At 37.1% G+C, this 20,890-nt stretch overlaps 1 protein-coding gene across 1 annotated transcript; it reads right to left on the bottom strand.

Annotated features, from left to right (window-relative positions):
• Nucleotides 1-389: 389 nt before the first annotated feature.
• Vcam1 (vascular cell adhesion molecule 1) lies at nt 390-17,006 on the bottom strand. Its single transcript, XM_015502613.2, has 8 exons — nt 16,824-17,006; nt 16,010-16,285; nt 13,148-13,468; nt 11,864-12,130; nt 8,680-8,955; nt 6,501-6,821; nt 4,668-4,934; nt 390-1,294 (listed from the first exon to the last, which is right to left on the bottom strand). The coding sequence occupies exons 1-8, from the start codon at nt 16,906-16,908 to the stop codon at nt 1,134-1,136; spliced, it is 1,974 nt and encodes a 657-aa protein (XP_015358099.1). The 5' UTR covers nt 16,909-17,006; the 3' UTR covers nt 390-1,133.
• Between the last annotated feature and the right edge of the window lie 3,884 nt (nt 17,007-20,890).

Here is a 20,890-nt window from a genome sequence, read left to right as displayed (position 1 = left end):
TTGTTTTCATAAGTTTGTGGCATATAAGAGATCCTAAAAAATAGTACCTCTCTGTCTCCTAGGCTTGGTGGTATGTGTGTAGGTGTTCATTTATTGTCCATTAATGTGTGCATGTTCATGGGCACTCACTCTTTTTATGTACTCCATATAGGTTTCTAGTTTTAAAATTGCAGGTTCCAAGGATCCAAAACCAAGTATCCCAATTCGCTAGGTTAGAACAGCGCCAAACAGTCTGCATTTTTACCAAGTTCCCATGGTCATTTTGATAAAATTTTGAGTATTTATGTTGTTTACATAGTTTGAGGTCTTCCCCTTGTAACTTGGCATTTGGAAAAGAGATACAGCATAAAGGAGGCAATTTATAATAAACAAAGAGACCACCCTTCTAATTCCAGGAATCATCTCTTTACTGTACAAAGAACTAAACATTTACAAAAGAAAATCAAAAGAAGTTGCATTTTAAAACTACATTAGAAAGTTACACAAGGGTCTGATAAACAAACATCATAAAACATCTCCGTACCATGTCAGTACCATAAAGAGAAATCCAGTCAACCATCATACCAGAGGTTGAGGTATTCAGTACCTGAAAGTCAACCCAGTGCGCTCTTTGTCATTTGCCTATAAAAAATATAACACGTGGGCTTTTTTTTTTATAAAACACGAATTATTGTCAATGAACTTCATGGGAATAAAATTTTGTTAAAGAAATGAAATATAAGAAAAATCACATAGGTCAGCTGCCAGTCAATAGTAAATATTAAATTTTCCTAAGATGCATTAAGTTATAACAGTGAGTCCCAGCAACACTGTTGAAGTATTTCATAATCTGAATATAGGGTGTTGCTATTTCAAGCAAACTTGTTATGGCATGATTTATTTTACATATGTACAAATTATGTTATTATATGTACATATCAGGAAAGCTCTGGAGTCATCTCATCTCTCCATGCCAGTGACTTTTCAAGCAGAATGTTTTCTGTTGGTCTCCTTCTCACAACAAGGGGCCCAGGCGGCCATTTCTTTCTGTTTTCAATACATCCCCGGAAGTCTGAACTCTCAGTTCGTTGCTTTTCTTGTGGAATGATTTGGAGTTATAAACAGTATCTCTGGTTGAACATTTCAAATGCAAGCTACACTTTTGATTTCTGTGCTTCTACAAGACTGTATGACCCTTTCATGTTGGCCTTCCTTGCAAAGTAAATGATCATTCCAATGGCAGGTATTATCAAGGAGGATGCACAATAGAGCACGAGAAGTTCAGGAGAAAAATAGTCCTTGGTATTGTCTCTTCCTGGAAAAAAAAAAAAAACAATTGGATGTAATTAATGCTTAGTACAAAAAGAAATTGTTTAATCAAAAGACATGTCTTACTGTGACAGTACAACTAGTTCTCTAGAGAGGGAATCAAAGCAGTGATATGGAATATCATCAGGACCCCAAATGCATACTCCTCTAAATTATCCAAATGGTTGGTGGCTGGTTGTTATGATCATGAAGAATCTAAAGATGATAGCTGTTGACTTTCACAAACTTGGGTTAAAAAAGATTCAATTTTAGGGGTAAAATAGAAAAGAGGGTCCTTTATAATAACAGGAATTAGAGAGAGAGAAATAGAAGTATCTGCCAAAGTACTGGGACTCTGATTACCATAAACTGAAATGATTAACCAATTCTCCAAGAAAATCCTCAAACCATTTAAAGTAACTACCAGAGTCAAACACCATGAATAGGACAATAAGAGGAAGAATTCTTGCTGATGTGTTTTTGGGGGTTTTGTTTTGAGATTATATATAGATAGATAGATAGATAGATAGATAGATAGATAGATAGATATATATATATATATATATATTCTTGTTATAGAAAGGCCTTGTCTGATCTATATCTCCCCTAATCTAAATGAGAACCTCAACATCCACTCTCAAAATCTACCCACCACACTTCCCCTTCATAGCCCAATCCCAGTTGGTAATTAAGCCTTCATCCACAAGCTTATCTGTCCAATGTGGTTTCCTCTTCTGACCTGTTTTTCTTCTGGTCCACCACTAGAAGAGCTTGCACTTCAACTCCCCAGTTGGCATAATTGCTGCCCCACCCAAAATATTATTGAACACTAAAAAGCTTTTTTTCTAAATCCTATCATTTTGCCATTCAGTTGTAAATGAAGTAAAGATGATAGTATTCCAAAAAAAAAAACATTTAAATTTGTATTCTTTTTAATCTATTAAAAATCATCTGGCAGATGCAGTACCACTTAACATCTGAACCTCACAAGAACATCTGAAGAGCAGAGCATGGCATCTACTGGGGACTTGCTTGTTTATACTCAGCTTGGACAGCATCGTATAACCTCACAATTAAGTCTCACCAAGTGGCATATATGTTGGTCAGTCCCAACAGGAATTAGTGACCTGACTTTGATCATCACTGAATTCCTTCTAGAGCTTTCTAAACACTAAAAGTTATCCAAGTAGAAAAGAACCATTAGCATCAGATGATGGGAAGTGAATGTTTGCAAGTTATTGAAGAAAAAAAAAAAAAACACTTCACCCTAAACATGATGATAATTGTTTTTCTACTTTTCCTTGCTAACATTGAGCTAGTCAAAGTATAAGGGTACTATTTTAATGGGCTATTTATCATCATAATTGTGGTTAGGCATCAATATTGATGAGAAGATGGGTAAAGGTATTTGTGTCCCTATTATTTTCCTTTCAATGTGGAAATAATCCTTTATTTTTTGCCTCTCAGTTTTTCCCTCAGGCATCTACAGAAAAACTCAGATTTGCTGCTAAGTCAGTTGCTAGGTCAAGCTTCTGATAAAATTTTCTATTAGTATTATCAACACTGAAAATTTTTAAGAGGGCTAACCATTTCTATTAATGTAATACATTCAAGCCAAAACAAAAGAAAATAATTTAAAAACTAAGCTAAATGCAAAGGAAAACTACTTCAAAATATCTAGAAAAAATGTCAATTTTTTTGGTCTTCATTCATATCCAGCTATTTTAAACCATATTCAGTTTGGAGGCATGCATTTCCAGCTGAGTGCCTAATAGCCTTTGTTTATTGAAATAATAAGAAAACAGTGGCAAACATATAAGTGGTTAATAATTCAACTAGGAAAAAAACCCAAGCTTTAAGGTGTCTTTTTAAAAGAACAATTAATTACAAGCATAATCACAGAAATGTTAGGAGTTCACTTTCCTGAAGCTAAGCTAAATTAAAGGTAGCCCAAAACATAAAGGATTGAAGAAACAGGAATGGATTAATATCAACCTACATATAACTGAGATCTCGTGTTCAGACATATTCCCAACCTCATTGGAAGCACTGATTACATATACACTGCATCATTTGAGTGACATGATACAAGGTAAATGTTCCATTATTTGAACACATAGTAACTTCAATGACCAGATTAACTCTTTTCAGGATAATCACTGCAGGTGGATGACTAAAAGTTTTACATGTAATTATGTTATTTTCCCCTTCTTTAACATTTCTAGATGGATATATTTATATTGCTGTGTTTCGAGGAGGTAATGTAAAGACAGAAAAATACATGGTATGGCTTGTAATCTTGAGAAATTTTGCCAGATTAGTAAAAAGTTTGGTTTTTTGGGTTTTTTTTTTCCTGTTTTCTGACTTAGGTTCAAACTTCCTTTAGTTTGACAAGTGGTTGCTAACCCTGGTGGCCAAGTGCCAAACCTCCTAAGAGGTGACTTTTGTTTATAGCCCTGTTCACTTCAAGGCCAAGTATAATATTCAATACTGAATAGGGGCTCATTAATGTGCAAGGAGTGTAAGACTGATTAATCAAAGCTGACACGTTCTGCTTACACCAATAAGATCAATGCATCCTACCTACTGTGCATTCACAGGAGAGGGTAGGAGATCAAGGGGCCCTGAAGTTTCTCAGAGAGACCATTGCGCGCATGCCCTCTCCCTCTCCCTCTCCCTCTCCCTCTCCCTCTCCCTATCAGAATAAGATAGATAGTGGGGCTTAGGAGGCTGTTCTGAAGACTAGAGTTTTCATGTAGTTGTTGTTCAGGATCAAGATTGCTACTGCCAATTATTTCCTGAAAAGAATCAATCCAGAAAATAGGCAGTTACTCCATGTTCAGAAAATAGCATTCCCTTCTGGTAGAAAGGAAGAGGATCTGGATAGAACTTTTCTTTTCTCTCCCTTTCTCCCTTTCTCTCTCTCTCTCTCTCTCTCTCTCTCTCTCTCTCTCTCTCTCTCTTTCTTTCTGCTAATCCTACCTCCATGGTTTCCTTATAACCTCCAGTGAAAGGTTTTGAAAATATGGTTAAACACTTAGCAAATATAAGACCTCAGAGACCAATGATGAATTAATTGTCAACTTTGAAAAAAACAAATGGGAATTCCACATTCACCAGTGATTAATGTCAACTTCCTGGTTTAACTATATAGGATAGAACACCTGTGCTTGATTATTTCAAGAAACATTAAGAAATAACCACACACGACACAGAATTCAGCGTCATTCTTCCAACTCATTCATCTAATGTTAGAAAGTTGTTACCATCTATGGAACCTCTTAACAGCTACCAAAATAGATAGATGGATGGATGGATGGATGGATGGATAGATAGATAGATAGATAGATAGATAGATAGACCCCAAACAAAAGGCCAACCTTTAACATCCAGTGTTAAATTTCTTAATTGTGAGCCCACTTCATTTTTAGATTCACATTCATATACTCCTGCATCCTCCAGCTGCACCTTGAGGATGGTGTACGCGCCATCTATAGATTTCAGCACTGTGTCTCCTGTCTCTGCTTTCTTCTTCAGGATTATCCAAGTTTCTGGAATATTTCCACATGTGCAGGAGATAATGACAGTGTCTCCTTCCTTGACACTCTCAGAAGGAAACACTGTAAGCTGTATGTCTTTTGGAGCAACTGAAAAGAGAATTTAAAAGGAACCTCTGAATGAGTGAAGTATAAGCTAATTTCATATTGATATAAGGACATCAACCAGAGCTTCCACGGACCTATTTGTGTTTGCAGGAAATGTTAAGAAAATCAGGTAAAGAAGTCAAGCATTTGCTGAACTGTTGTAAATGATCATGCCTTAAAGAAGATGCATCTTATGCTTCATTCATGTCTCTTAACATAATTATTTACCCAGACTAGCACTATTTGATGTAAGTAAATAGCTATAGAATTCAAATGTGAAATTTTTTTTAAAAAATCACACTATTTAACAAAAATTTCCTTGAGGAACAAAGGCTTTATATGCTTCTGAGTTTTGAGCTGGTTCCTCCCAGATCAAGAAATTTAGCTTTATAGAGGTGGCTTGTTATATCATTCTTAACAACACAACTACCATTTATCGAGTTTCAGGCTCTGGGCTGAGTGCTTGACATGCAATAACTTATTAATGCACCAATGCTTAAGGAAGTATTCTTAAGCATTTTATAAGTGAGATTCCTATTAAGGTCATCTATTTTGTGCCTTCATTTGAGTCTCATTCCCCATCCATGGCCACAATGCCATGGCATTATCCTGTGGCTTTTCTTTAAGGTTGCACATTGCTCTTTCAAGGTTCTTCCTTAAAAATACAAATCTTGTTGTGATGAGATAACAAGAAATCCTAATACCTTAGGGGGAATAATCCCAAGGGGTACAAAAAGAAATGACAATCCTGGTGAAGAAAATAACTCTGATGCCCAAAAGGGAAGGTATAGGAAGCAACCCAAATTGTTCACTTCATTATGCTCATAACTGCCAATGGCATCTGTGTGCCAAGTAGAAATTATTTTGTTCTCAGTCTTGGGTGTCTATCCAGGAGAGAAGAGGCCTGTATCTGATGACTTGATCTACTCCAGTGGTTCCGTGCCAGGCTAATGAACCAACCAGAGGGCACAGTCTCTGCTATTCTTAATCTCAGAATTTACAAAAGGTGCTTCTTAGGCTTCTAAGCAAATACCAGCAGGCATCTTGTGAGATCTTCCCTCAGGACCAAATTCAATCAAAGATGTCACTCACTTTGACCATGGAACATGGATGAAGAAACACTGTAGGACTCCCAAACTCGGGCCTTTAAGAGGCAGCTATGATTACCCCCTTCTTGAAACAATGTGCTATGACAAATCAGCTTAGGCTACCTTCCCTAAGGATGATGTCAAATGAAGAAGGGAGGCACAGGCCCCCAGATATAGCCCAGACATGTGAGCGAGGCCATCTGTGACTGGCCAGCCTTGCTGATCTGACTGAAAACAGATGAGTGACCCCACACTGAGCAGAATAAATGCCCAGCTAGCCCATTTCCTAATGCCAACTCAAAGATTCATAAACAAATGGTCATTATTTTACACTTGGGGAGGTAGTTTGTTAGGACCACCTTTATTTTGAATTTTCTTATCTGTTATTTTTTCAAAGTTTTTAACTATTAACTTTATGTTAACTATTGCCTGACAAACATGATAAAGAAATCTATACTAACCTGTGGATACATGTACTTACCATTGACATAAAGCGTCTGTGTACTCTGCCTTTGTTTGTGTTCAGATTCCATTTCACCAGTATGTAACTTAGCCCGACAAACAAGAACTTTTCCAGTATCTTCGGTGGTGGGGGTAAAGGTTACTTCCAAACTTTTGGTCTCTAGGGATTTCCTATCCATTTCCTCCAAAAAGTTTTTTTTCATCAGAATAGTCTCCCCATTAAGTAATTCAATCTCCAAATGGTCAAAAGGGTACACATTAGGAACCCTGCAGCTTACAGTGACGGGGTTCCCATTCACAAGCAGACCACTCATCTCAATTTCTGGATCTCTAGGGAATGCTGCAAATATCAAGAAAAAGTAATGTTTGTATGTGTCATTCAAAGGGAAATAAAGTTAAACTCTATTTGAATGCCAGCATCTCAAAATTACAGCTTTAACTTAGCTGGGATAGAATTATCATCAATACATAAAAATGACATTAAGTATAAATACATAATTAAAACATTAATCACAATATTGGGAACAAAAATACTTAGTACATTAAGTCATCAAGTAATAAATACTTTTACTTCTTATTTTTCTCTTCTAATGATGCCATCTTGCTGAGCACATGGGCTGATATTATCTAGGGACACATCAGCTTCTATCATCTCAGATATTAACTATTTCTTTTAAATTTCTTAAATATTTGTCATGATATATTGACTACTTGTTATGAACTAGTCCTTCAACATTCATTATCTCAGTCTTTAGGGTTGCAATGGATACTACTTAACTTATTTTATTGTTAGGAAAACTGAAACTTAGGCTAAAAGACTTTTCATTATACATCATACCTAGTGTGTCATTGAGCTGAGCTCAAACTCCCTGTTCCTCTTACCTCAAAATCTAGACTTAGTTTCACAGGTCTATGTAGTATCTCAGTGTCAAATAAGACCCACAGGGAAGTTCTCAATTTAGACATCTTAATATCTAATGATTATTTAGGCAGTGAGTTTAAAACATTTCTCAGATAATAGTTGTAATTAAGAAAAGAACTGTCTTAACTGTATTATTTAGAATTTAGCCTATATCGTAACATATCATATATAAATCAATAAAAAATGAGACTAAAATACTTATCAAACATAAGAGTGACTCTAATTTATTTTTTCTTTCAGCAAAATGATTCAGTTGTTAAAATAAAATATCTTTAAGTATTTCCATATTGCAATAGGACTTCACCCCTGGTTCTCATTTCTGCTGGGAATGTGCTACATCAGCAGATCCTGGACTCTGGGTAATATGATAAAGCAATAAAATTGACCCTTCTTTTGAGAGATTAAGTCCCTTTACAGGCATACTCTCATTCTGAATAAAATCCCAAAGGATAACACAAGTTAGGGCATAGTTTCTGGTTAAAAAAAAAAAAAACAACTTTATAATGAATTTTCCTTGAGTTTGCTGAATGAAACCAAGAAAAAAATAACTTTTTGGTCACTTTGTATATTTTATTTCTCATTCATTACAGACTGAGAAACTCCAGAAGTGTCAAGTTCATAGAGATTTGAGGTTATAAAGGATATTTATTAAGGTGGCAAGAAGAGTGAAAAAAAAGGTGCAGTATATACTTGTTCAAGTTTTGCCTAAAGCTTTTATCAGTATTAAGACCTGGTGTTGCCTCCTGCTTCTGCTTCAGCAGAAACCTGAGCTACTACCATTGATCAGTCTACTCTGCACCTTCCTTTGTGGCTTTTCCCTGCTTCCCATTTCTTCATTTCTTTTTCCATCCTGCAGATCAGCTTTCCAAATTATTCCTTTAAAACCATAAGCTCAGATCTGGCCCTCAATTTAAAGAGCTGAGCAGTGGTCACCCCCACCCAGTTATCTGAAGGTACACTGGCCCCATTCCCTCACCACCTCCATACACTCCACAAACACATAGAAGGGATGGGAAGCAGGGTCATAGAGTGTGACAAAAAGTGTGATGAGACAGTACCACAAGACCCACTAAGTACTGTGCCCACTGTGTCCATATGTAATATATACTTAAGATTTAGGCAAAGTACATCACATCAAAACACCTTGTGTCAGAGATTTAAGAAGCATTCACAATGCTACATTCCCTTTCTGAACAAATGAATCTCATTGCACATCACAGATTCACATTCTTTTTTTATCCAATGGGACTGAACAACAATTCTGAAAACCACTTACAGTAGAGCTCCACTCTGATTCTTTTTTCCAGTTTCCTCCGTCCACAGGTGACAGTGCACAGGTAAGAGTGTTCGTTCTCAAAACCCACAGGGCTCAGGGTCAGTGTGGACTCCGTCCCTTCACTTGTCACCATCCCGCTCAGAGGGCTATCTATCTGGGTTCTCCAAGAGAAAGACGGGGACTCACAGTCTGTGACACAGCATGTTAGCACAACTGAGTCCCCTATCTGAGCAACAACCTGAGGTCCAGGGAAGATGTCAACAGTAAATGGTTTCTCTGCAGGAAAAAAAAAGAACAAGACACAGAGCCAATAAGACTCATTTCTTCTTCCATCACATTCCCACATATGATCTTTATTTTTCCTGATCTTGCTTTAGCCACTATCTGTATCAAGAAGAAATCACTCCCTTCCATCAGGAAAGAGACTACATCTTTTAGAATGAATCCGTGAGAGTCTCTCAAATCAGACTTAGAATAAATATAGATAAAAATGTGTTGAGAGAGGTTGGTGTCTTTTCATGGCAATAATACTATCTCTGCTCAGTTGTTTATCAGATCACTGCAGGAGTAAACAATAGGTCAAATAATTTCAATGGTTCCTGTGTGTCAAGTCCACGTACAAGTCATTTAACCCCCACAACAGTGTTGTGAACTTGTATTACTTTCTTCTCTGTCTTTTTGTTTTCCTTCTGCTTCTCCTCTTTCTCTTCCTCTTCTTTGTCCTCTTTCTCTTTCTTCAGGAGGAAATTTAGGCTCAGAAATGTTAAATCACTTAACCCAGCTTGCAAGTGGCAAAACTAGGACTTGATGCAAGGTAGATGTGATTTAAGATTTCGGCTTTGCTATTGCTAGAACAACTAAATCAAGACATCTTCATACAGAGATCAAATAGATCTAAAGGAGGTACTATCCCGCCCCCCCAAAAAAGCCTCTAATTAGACAAAATCTCCATAATGGATCCATGCCCAAGGCGTCTCTGTTCCATCAACCTGAAGTTATTACACCTTAAAAGTCACGTAGAATCATGTTTAAAGCAAAGCAAAAATTTACATATCAAAATGATAACACAAGTCACTCTAAAATGTATTTGATGTAATCTAAACATTTTTGCAATGAATTGAGGGGGCAGAAGCAGAGGTGAGGTGGAACTCCCTAATCTCAAATGTCCAGGAAAGCTCTCAGGTAGCCAATGCTATCCCTGCTAGACACACAGTCTTTGATGGAATAATGCTACTTTGGGAGAAAGCGAATTCTTAATCTTGACTCTGGTTCCCTAAAGAAACTGGGGGTGGTTGGGTAACTCTGAAAGTGACAGATGAGAATCCCACAGAAAATCAGTAAAATCTTCCTCACAAACAGCAGGCTAGAGATGGAAGAAAGAAATTGCAACACATAAAAATTCCCAATGTACTACATTTTGCATGGTTCTCTTCTGTGTCAGGAGAAGTTACTTTTTTTTCAATTCGTTTGTATAAATGTGATACCTCAATATTTTCCAAAGAAAGCTCTCTTCAAATTACCTCAATAAACTAATATACGATTAGATTTTGAAAGATCATTCAGAACAATGATCAAAGTTTCCAAATTCCTCATATGCCAGTGTGAGAATGAGGAACTTTAACAGCAGATTCATTTCCTGCCTACCAACAATTCTGGCTATATATATTATTTTGTGAACTTGTGGCTCCTGGGAAGTGTCTCTCTTAGGTAGATGAAAGGTCCTTTGAAAGTTCAATTCCATCTTCAGTACTTAAGGCTGTTAGCATCATATGTGAAGCAAAATGCAAAACAACTCCCCTCAACCCCATAACACATCTCCTTGACATATTGAAATGGGATCCAGCTTATTATGAGATGGAGCTATTTCAGGATGGATGTTTAGCTCTATATACTTTCATTAGTATAATATTTTTTTCTGGTCACTTGAGAATGAGTTAGTCTATAGGATTTTTTTTAATCACCCAAGCTTGAACTCCATATTTTCATATTTTAAAAATTTGTGTTGTCAATATTTGAAATTTATTCATTGAACATTTACTGAATGTTCATTGTGTGTCAGGTACTGTGGTCGGCACTCAAATATAAAACACATATGCATAAACACTGAGGGTCCTCGACTTGAAGGAACTTCCAGTTTAACGGCAAACATATTTAAATAGACCTATTATTTTGGTTCTCACTAAAGTACATTCCTGCCTTTCCTTCCTAGTTTGTAAGCTCCTTTGGGGCAGTAACCCGCATCTTATCAGGCCCGAATCCCCACCACCAAGCAGACTCTTTGATTCTTGAGTAAAGCCTCTTAATTAATATGTGTTGAACTGGACAGAAGTACATACATCACTATAAGAAGTATTGAGTCTATCCTAAAGAAGGAACCACTAGCTTTGCCTGACACAATCTGGAATTTGGAGGTTTACATACATTTCATCATGAAGGATGCCTAAGACTTTGCCAGGTGGAGGAAGGGGAAAGCCTATTCCAGGAAGAATAACATGAACAGTGACACAGAATCATCAACTACGCTAGTTTCTGACCAGATCGTGAAGTTATTATATGTGGCTATTTTAAGAAACGTACACAGAGTTACGAAAAATTGTGCTGTATATGGGTAATAATGAGTGTAATGCATTCCACTATTGTCATGTATTTAAAAAATAATTTTTTAAAAAAAAAAAAGAAATGTAGTTGAAGTTATAGAAAAGTCCAAGTGAAAGAAGATAAACTAAGGCATGTCAAGAGGGTTGATTAAGACATTAGATCCTAGGGATCATTTTGAGGGAGAGGATTTGGTGATACAAACTGGGAGCATGAATTTGGGAATAACCAGTATATGTATAATATATCTGGGTATCGAGAGTGAGAAGAAAAGAGGGCGAGGAGTGGTAAATTGAAAATACCAATGTCTACAGGTCAGGAGAAAGACAGAAAGCCATGGAATGAGGCATGGGAGAGATGCTGTTACAAAAGGTTCAAAAAAGCAGAGCCAGGGAAGCCCCGGGAGGAAAGACTGCCAAAAAGCAAGTATAATAAATACATATTCATACTCTAGTACATGACAATCAGACAGATAACCAACGAAATGTTGGGAAGCAACCTCAGCACCGTTGGGAAGCAACCTCAGCACCAAAGCCATCTCATTGTTGCTCAGATCTCAATAGAGCATCCTTTTGCACATTCCACTCACCTTCAACGATTAATTTCACCTCTTTTTGGCTTCTTCCAATAGAATTAACTCCTTCACATACATATGTTCCAGAATCTTCCATCCTCATAGCAATTAAGGTGAGAGTCTCATTACCAGAAAGAAGCTGTAGATTCTCATTATCTAATTTCTTGTTCCAGATAATCTTTGGAGCTGGCAGACCCTCACTGGAACATGTCATTGTCACAGAATCACCTTCTTGCAGCCTTGTGGAGGGATGCACGGAGATAATTGTATTCTTGGGTGAGACTGAAAAAAACAGGGCATCATATTAGCAATCACAAACCATCTTTTCAATCCAAAACAGAAGATGGACTTCTCTCCTGTGCTTCTGTTGACTTGACAAACTTACTTTCCCAAGATAGCATAAAGAACTGCTGAGTCACTAAAAGATAGTCAATCTAATTTCTGAACAATTCGATTACCTTTTTAAAAAATGTTTTGTGTTTTCAGATTGCCATAGATATTCATAAGTTAAGAAGGGCCCTTAGAGTCATGTGGCTCAATCTCCCACCTAAGAGCCCCATCTAAGCATCCTTACCAAAAGCTCATCCTAGTCAGTCAGCCTCAGTATTTACTGAGAAAGGCAACTCATTGCCGTATCAAACAACCTATTTGATTTTTAAGTATCTTAAATTAGAAAAAAAAAAAAACATTTTCCCTGAGTTGAAATCTTTCTCTTCATAACTGGCTTTCATACATTGGTCATAGTTCAGTCCTCTGATGTTACAAGACAAACTAAATCCTTCTGTCACACACAACTGTCTTTCAAATACTTAATTAAAACTCCTCAAGTGTTTCATTCCTGTATTGACTGTTCTCATAACATTGTTAGAAGCCATTCCAACTCATTCTCTTTGGGCTAAATATATTATTGTTGGCACTGTTCCCCTTCATAACTGGCTTTTACATATTGGTCATAGTTCAGCATTTCAAGGCATATTATAAAACATGATTAAAAATATTTTAACATTTAAGCCTGTTTTCTACTTCCTAATTAGTACTAGTACATCCCCTTTTAATAGGAAATAAATAAATAAAGTAACCCTAAATCATGCATTTGATCAAGCCCAAAATTAAGTTCAAGTCTTCTTAATCCAAATCCATGTTCTTTTCACTGGATTATACTATTAGAAAGCATCATGTTTTCAATAAGTAAAAATGGAGTAAAAACTACAAAAAAGCTTCTTGTTAGCCTAGTTGCTAAGTTTATCGCGATCTACATTCAAGACTGAATTCCCATACAAACTAGACTATGTGACTTACTATAGACTTGCAGTTCTTTGGTAGTCTTCCTTTCTTTGTGCACAGATTCAGTTTGATCAATGAATAATTGAGCTCGACAATCAAGAGCTTTTCCCGTATCCTCCATGACAGGAATAAAGGTTACTTCCAAACTCTTGGTCTCCAGGGACTTCCTATCCATATCTTCCAGAAACTCCTGATTCTTCATGAGATGATCATCTTTCCATAAACCCATCTCCAGCCTGTCAAACGGGTATACATCAGGGATCAAGCACTTGACTGTGACCTGCTTCCCGACCTCCGGAAGACCACTAAAGTGAATTTCTGGATCCTTAGGGAAAGCTGCAAACACAAATGGATACACAAGTGGGCCTCCTGCTCATATTTTTAAGATCTCTTCTAACACTATACAAATCAAATCTAATGTTTTTGTTCACACAATCTTAATACTACAGCAGAACTAACAGTTTAAATAGATTTTTTTTTTATGATTTTAGGTGGGCTCAAGAAGCAAGAGTCAGAATAAACCACCTATTAGAGAATTCTTCTATTCTGATCCTGTATGTATTAAATATTGTATGTTATTAAAGGAAAGTAGAAAAACTAATGCTTATTGAAACTTACATGTACCTGTCACTGTGCTATAGATTTAAAATAAATGGTTTATCCTCACACAAGCCTTGAGACAGAGACCACATTTCACAGATTATAAAACTTGGACTTAGTGTATTTGCATAACTTGCCTGAGATCACACAGCTAATAAAAGGCACTGCAGATAATTCTCTTATTTTAGTAAAGGCAAACATAGCTCCATTTTACAGATAAGTAATCCAAAGCTCAGAATGTGATTGCAAAGTTTAACTATTCTATAAGCTATGCTGAGAAATGGAAAGAGTGGCTTTAAATATTTGGCTTCTGAAAATGGTGCCTTAAGCATTCATCCACCAGGAAGGAACACCTGTGCAGTCTTTCAATTTTGGATTGGCTGCCTGAGATGCCTAACTCAATGCCTCAATCCATACTCCACTGACCCTTTTAGTGCAAAGGAGCACAGCATCCATTGCCTCCTTTGCCAGAACTACCTTTTCCATTACATTCTATCACAAGGGCAACACGTTAGTGGTTTCAGGATCTGTGTAGTGAGAAGAATACAAAAGTCCCAAGTCCAAAGAATATTACAATCAAATGTGGAATGGAGACAGGACTGTTAAAACATAATGAGAAGCAGACATTCTCGGAGAAAAACCTCAGGCAAGATAATTAAAGCCAGAAGGGTCTTCATTTCTCTTTTTTAAATCTTCAACTATTTGGCACTTGTGGGCAAAAGACAAAGGAACTGGAAGTGCTTTGTTATCTAAAAATATAGTATTTTTAATTTTTTCACCCATTATTTCAGTCCTTTACATTCTATTAAAAATGCTCCTATAATCCATCCAGTTTTATGACAGGTAATATAAGAACTTGCTACTTTTCCCTCTATTTATATAAGGGGACCTTTGAAGGCACTCAGGAGGCTGCGCAGACATAAACTATGCGTGTACAACCAGCATAATTGAAAGCAGTTGGCCAGGCACAGTTTCTTGGGAAGCTTTAGCAACACATGGGTCTTGTTGAAATTTCAGTTAAAGTTACTGGGCAAAGGTGGGCTCCAACACAGTAGAAAGGAACCAGTGTAATTCATGAAGAAAATCAAATGAGGTATTCATAAAGAAATGACCTTATGGGAGTACAGTGTTTTAGAGAGGCCATAAGTAACCAAGGCAAATGACTTGTGCAAGGTTAGTTTTTACCAGCCTTTTGCCTCTTGCTAATTTTGCTGAATGGAGAGCAATTTACATTTGTGAGGCAAATCTAATTCATTATACAAATACCTTTGAGGATCAGCACCAGGACTTTATGGCAACAGCAACAAAAATTCTTAAATTTATGGACATAACATCAAATGAATAAAATGTTTGCAGATATTTACTATCATGCCCAAGGAGAAAACTTTTATACTGAAGGTTATTACTAAATTATAGATCTTCTATTTAATATTTAAGCTGATTTTAAGCACCATTGCATAAGGATAAATGAATGAAAAATCCCCATAGGATGGAATTCATAAATCACTTAGATGCATGAGCAAGTAAACATGTAAGGATATAATCAAATGGAAATTTTTAAGATTAAAAAAAAAGACCGTTAGAGATGTTAATTTAATAGCTAAGGAAATTAGAGCCAAAAGAACTTGCGTTTTATGCATGATCACCATGTTTGTGGCAGAGATGAAACAGAAGCCAAAATTTGGATTCCTGATTTCTAGTGTCTGGCCTCAGCTGTCTCGCGCTTTCTCTCTTTAAAAATAAAATAATTTATTTGTTCTAATCTAGTTATACATGACAGCAGAATGCTCTTCGAGTCATTGTTCATAAATGGAGCACAATTTTTCACTTCTGTGGTTGTACACGAAGTAAAGTCACACCGTTTGTACAATCATACATGCATCTAGGGTAATGTCTAGCTTTCTTGATGCTATGTTTTCAAGCCAAGAATCAGGATATTAATATCTTTTAAAGACTTTTTTTTTTTTTGGTGGTGGTGGTACTGGGGGTTGAACCCAGGCCTGTGCATGCTAGGCAAGCATTCTACCAACTGAGTTATATCCCTGGCCTAAAGACCTTTTCTTTCTTTTTTTTTTTTAATATTTATTTTTTAGTTTTCGGTGGACACAACATCTTTATTTTTTTTTTATGTGGTGTTGAGGATCAAACCCAGCGCCCCGCGCATGCCAGGCGAGAGCGTTACAGCTTGAGCCACATCCCCAGCCCCAAGACATTTTCTTTAAAAAGCTATTTTAAAGCAAAATTGAGAGAAAACCAAAGATTCTTTAAAGCACTCACAGTAGATCTCCACCTGGATTCCTTTTTCCAGTTTCTCAGATCCGCAAGTTGCTGTGCACAGGTAAGAGTGTTCATTCTCAAAACTAACAGGATCCATGGTCAATGTGGACTTTGTGCCCTCATTCCTCACCTTCCCATTTAATGGACTGTCTATCTGGGTTCTCCACGAAAAAACTGGAGACTCACAGCCCGTAGTGCTGCAAGTCAAGGAGACCGAGTCACCAATCTGAGCAAGAATCCTGGATTCAGGAGAGGTCTCGATTTTAAAAGCTTGAGCTACAAAAACAAAGAGAAAAATGAACATACCACTGGTTTGTTTAGTATTCTACTCCCTCTTCTCTGTTATAATATAATGTTCAACTTGTGACCTTATGGATCTTTTTCCAGCTTTAAACTAACCACAGGCAGCCAAAACACACCAAAGTCACCACCAAAGATAGTGTTGGGATTATCTTTACTCAGGACTCTCAGTTCTGACCTTGAGGCCCATTTATCAGAGTTGTTTTGTTATTTGCTGAGTTTGACTTCATTATCAAGTATAGGAAACTAAAGTGATAGTCCTACTACAGATAAAACCAAATTACTCTTTCACTTTAGAAAACAGGCATCAAAAAACATCAATTTGCAGCTGTCACTATGACAGTATAATGGCATATAGCAAAACTCAATAGCACATTAAAAGTTAGGTTAAATGAAGTTTCCCCGTTGTTTAAAATTCTAGTGCCTTCTTCCGCTACCACAGCAAAACTGAGTGAAGCCAAAACCAAGGCTAAAATGGAATGCTAACATTTGAAACAGATCAAGAAGAACTTACAAGCTGCAAACACCATCCAAAATATATTCGAGGCTCCAAAGATCACAACAGGCATTTTAAGTTGCTGCTGTGATGAGAAAATCATGGTTCCCAAAGTCGTATTTCTGTCACACCTGAAAGTGCCTGGGAAGAGTCTTCCGCTCCTAAAGCCAGTGAGGCTCAGTATGAGTGAAATAGAAAGTCTGCTCTTTATAAAGGGTCTTGTTGAAGAGGCGGAGGGAAATCCCTTCAAGGGGAAACCCGGGGCAGAGCCAGGGAAAAAAGTTTAACTGACATGCAGCCAAGCCCCAGCATTAACCCCTTCAGTTGCTCTCAGTGTTCAAATGTCTGTCACAGGAAAACAGGACACTTTCAGGACTTAAATTGCAGGATATCTTTCCTGGAAAGATAAAAGAGTGTTCATTTCAGAAGCTGTCTGAGTCGAACCAGGGAGGGGGTGTTAAATTCCACTTTTTGACTGGATGAATAACCGCTGTCAATGTGAACTGATTTCTTTATTGTAAAAATATATTTGCAACTTTAAAATAGAGATTAAATGTTCTCATACAAGAAAAAGGAAAAAGTCTTCTCTTGTGATGCCTTATTTTTTTAAAAAAGGGGAGACAACATAACTTCTTAATTTTATACTTTAAATTCATAAAAATACTTCTTTTGTAAAAAAAAAAAGTCAGTTATCTGATATAACTTTCTTGAGTGGAAAGGAATGTAAATGCGTTTTGATGCCAAAATACAGGAAATCATTTTCCTCTGTTGTGTCAGAAAAGGTACCAGCCCTCTGCTTCAATTGCTGGAGAAATGCAAGTCTTTTGCAGACTTAAATACAAATGTATGGGGTCCATCTGATAAGTTTTGTATGGTGAATCTCTTCGGCTATGCGATTTAGTCACAAACCTAGTTAAAACATGAAAAATAATTTGTTTTTGTGATAGGAGAGGAATTATCCTCTTTATTTTTATCCAATTTTATATTTTTTTTCTTCCCAGTGAAATGACTTTTTTAAAGTCTCAACTAGCTATTTCAGTATTGCATACACATAGCCCAAGTTCTGACAGAATGCTTGCACATCAAAAAGAAACCGGAACAGCCACTTCCTTGCATTGAACATGCATATGCAGGTCTACCTCCCGCATTGGATTAACAGTTCCTTTCATAGCTAGGACCAGTCCTTGCTCATCACTGGATTTACTTTTACAGTACCCAATGCATGGTTTTGCATTTGGTGGACACACAAAAAATGCAATAATAAATTGCAAATTTGGAAAAGAAATTTCCAAATACTAACAATAATACACAAGTACTACACGAGAACTCCTACAAGAAAATTGCAAAGTTGCCAGACTCATAAGTAGTACTGTACTATGTGACAAAGCCTGTAACTGAGCTGTGGAATCTACAACTGTCCTCACATGACTAGAGAGGCTTCTGGGCCTCCTCCTGGTTCCACTAAGAGGCAAGGAGATAAAAAATCATGGAATAATCTATTTCAGGACTATGGTGATATATAAATGTAACTCACCTACCAAAGGTCTAGGGATCAGAAAAGTGGATTCAAACAAAATTAACTGGTAAATGAGTAACCTGGTGGTCTTTCACAATAATGGTGTTGTAAAGATTATTAGCATCAGCTAAATTCACTATTCAACTTCAGTGACAGATCAAGAGTGTGAGGGAGTTTTAATACATTTCTCTGAAGCTCAAAGCCAAATGACTGACAGGATCCCAAAGAGGGTCACTATGACCAAGTCCTGATACTTTACTTCAGTTCTGAGTTTGGGTATGATTCCAAGCTTGAAACTTTGGAAAAGTGCCTTATCTATTTATCTAACCCCTAGTGGTATCTACAAATATTTGATCATGTTCTTTATTATATCTTTGATTTATATGACATGTGAGGTTCTACCTTTTCCTACTGAGTTGAGTTGATCACTCCCTCTTCAATGGCCTAATTACCACTAGAACATACTGGGGAAACACCTTGTATGCTACAGTTATTTGCTACTGCATCTGTCTTTCCTAATTTTCTAACTCATGGTTATATTTTTTCACTTCAGCATCTAGTCCAGAATTAGGCACATATTAAAATTTGTGGAATGAATGAATGAATAGTGTTATAATATAAGATTGACTGATTGATCAACTTAATAGCATTACTGGGTTTTGTCTTTGAACTTGTTCAGTTTAACATTTTTATCAGAAACATGGGACACAGGATTATCTAATTTGTTCATAATGTGAGGCTTGAAAAGATCATTAACTTTAAAAGTGACAGAATCAAGCAAAGGAAGATCTCAAAGGATGTAATTATGGTCCAGATGATGAAGTCAAATTTCATAAGAATGAATGCAATTCCAGCAGCTAAGTATAAAATATCCAGTTGTCAGATACAGTATAGGGAAGATCTGATTTGGTCATCACCCATAGGAAGACGGTCTGGTGGTTTTAGTTACTCATAAAACAAACATGAGCCAATATCCACCAATGAGAAGGCTGAATTACTATGAGAACCCAAACTAGCTGTGAAGAGCACTTGCTGCACTCGCAGTATCAACCTTCTAATTGTGGGAGGCCATGGTCTCTGAGCACCAGAGCAATGGCCAGGCCACTGTGGGAGCAGGGTGTCTGATTTGGGATGCCATCCTTTAAAAGAAAGACTAACATAATAAATGGTCCCTGAGAAAAGTCATGAGGATGGTGGACAGCTCCATATCACCACTACATAGGAGCTATTGAAGGAATAGGACACATTTTGTTTGGAGAAGGACCTACAAACCAATGTGATAAATGATTAATGAGAAGGGAATGTTATTCCAAAAGCTAAAAGGAAGACTCATGAAGTAGTTAATTATTTGCTCGAGGAGGGCCAGAAATGTGTGTGTCTTGTTCACCATTAGAGCTTTAGCACTTTACATAGTGACCAGTAGGAGGAGGAGCTCAGGTAAACCATTTTTAAATGAATAAATGATAAAAATCTGAAAGAAAGTTTGACTCAGAGCTCTAAGTTCAAATCTAGCATCTCTACCTAGGAACTGGGAAATCTTGCACGAGTACACATAACTTCTCTGAGCAGTTTTACAAATGCCCAGTTGGAGATAATAATACCGTTCCAAATGATTCACATGATTTCATAACTGTCAAATGCAAACTGAGCTTATGATCTCTTTAAAGAAGTATAGCAAAGTACTATAATGAGATATACTATGATCATGAGAAAGACAGACTTTCCAGCTATTAAATCTCTTCAACAGAGCCATGGATGGCCTCGTGAATTCAATAGTTAAAAGCCACTGGGAATGTTCAAGCAAGGTTAGATGACATCTCTTAAAAATGTGGCAGAGGTCAAGTTTTTCCCTGGACAGGGTATCTGACCAGATGGCTGTAAATGTGCCTTCTGATGCTAAGCTGGTGTTATCACCATCAGTGCCACCTGTCTAGCCCAGCATTACCAGTCCCCTCACTGCTCACATCAAAACAGTAAGCATCTTTTGGTGAGGCTTCAGTTGGAACCCGAGATGCTTCTTTCCACCTGCTTAATAACTACCAGATTCATAGCACCCCCAGCTGTTTCAGGGCTTCAATTTATTATGGGCCTCCCAGCCTTTGTTCTTGAGTGGCCTAGTACATTTGAGAAAAGCAGCATTTCCAACAACAACTGTGGCTCATTATCACAGCAGTTCTCACCCAGGTGAGAGGAGGAGTGATTCTTTTTTTTTTTTTTTTTTTTTGTGTGTGTGTGTGTGTGTGTCAGGGCATATTGAATGTGGTACGGAGAGTGAAAAAGCATTTTGATTGATTGGAAAATATCGAACTCTTCCTCATTTGAGAATAAATGCTCTAGATAGATCCAATGATCTACATCTGTGACTCTGTATACCTCTACGTAACAGAAATCTCACCGTGGCCTTATTAAACAGAGTCCTCAGAGTCTTCAGTTAGAGGCAACTGTTTGAAGGAAAAGTTGGGTTCAATTATTTGAAAGAAAACAGGGAGGGCCCAGACTGATTCTGGTTCTGATTCTCTTCGTCCTATGACTAACCCTCCTGATCCTAATATGGCTGCTCCCTTGTCAA

Source organism: Marmota marmota, unplaced genomic scaffold (genome assembly GCF_001458135.2).
Source record: "Marmota marmota marmota unplaced genomic scaffold, marMar, whole genome shotgun sequence".
NCBI lineage: Eukaryota > Metazoa > Chordata > Mammalia > Rodentia > Sciuridae > Marmota > Marmota marmota.
Note: the sequence above shows the minus strand (reverse complement) of the source record. Positions and strands in the feature narration are given on the sequence as shown.

Excerpts from the sequence above, each read along its gene's own strand:
- Vcam1 (XM_015502613.2), bottom strand. The coding sequence starts at position 16,908 with ATGATTTTCTCATCACAGCAGCAACTTAAAATGCCTGTTGTGATCTTT. Across the intron at positions 8,956-11,863 it reads GGTGAAATTAATCGTTGAAG|AGAAACCATTTACTGTTGAC; the intron begins GTGAGTGGAATG and ends TTTTTCCTGCAG. Across the intron at positions 1,295-4,667 it reads TTTAACACTGGATGTTAAAG|GAAGAGACAATACCAAGGAC; the intron begins GTTGGCCTTTTG and ends TTTTTTTTCCAG.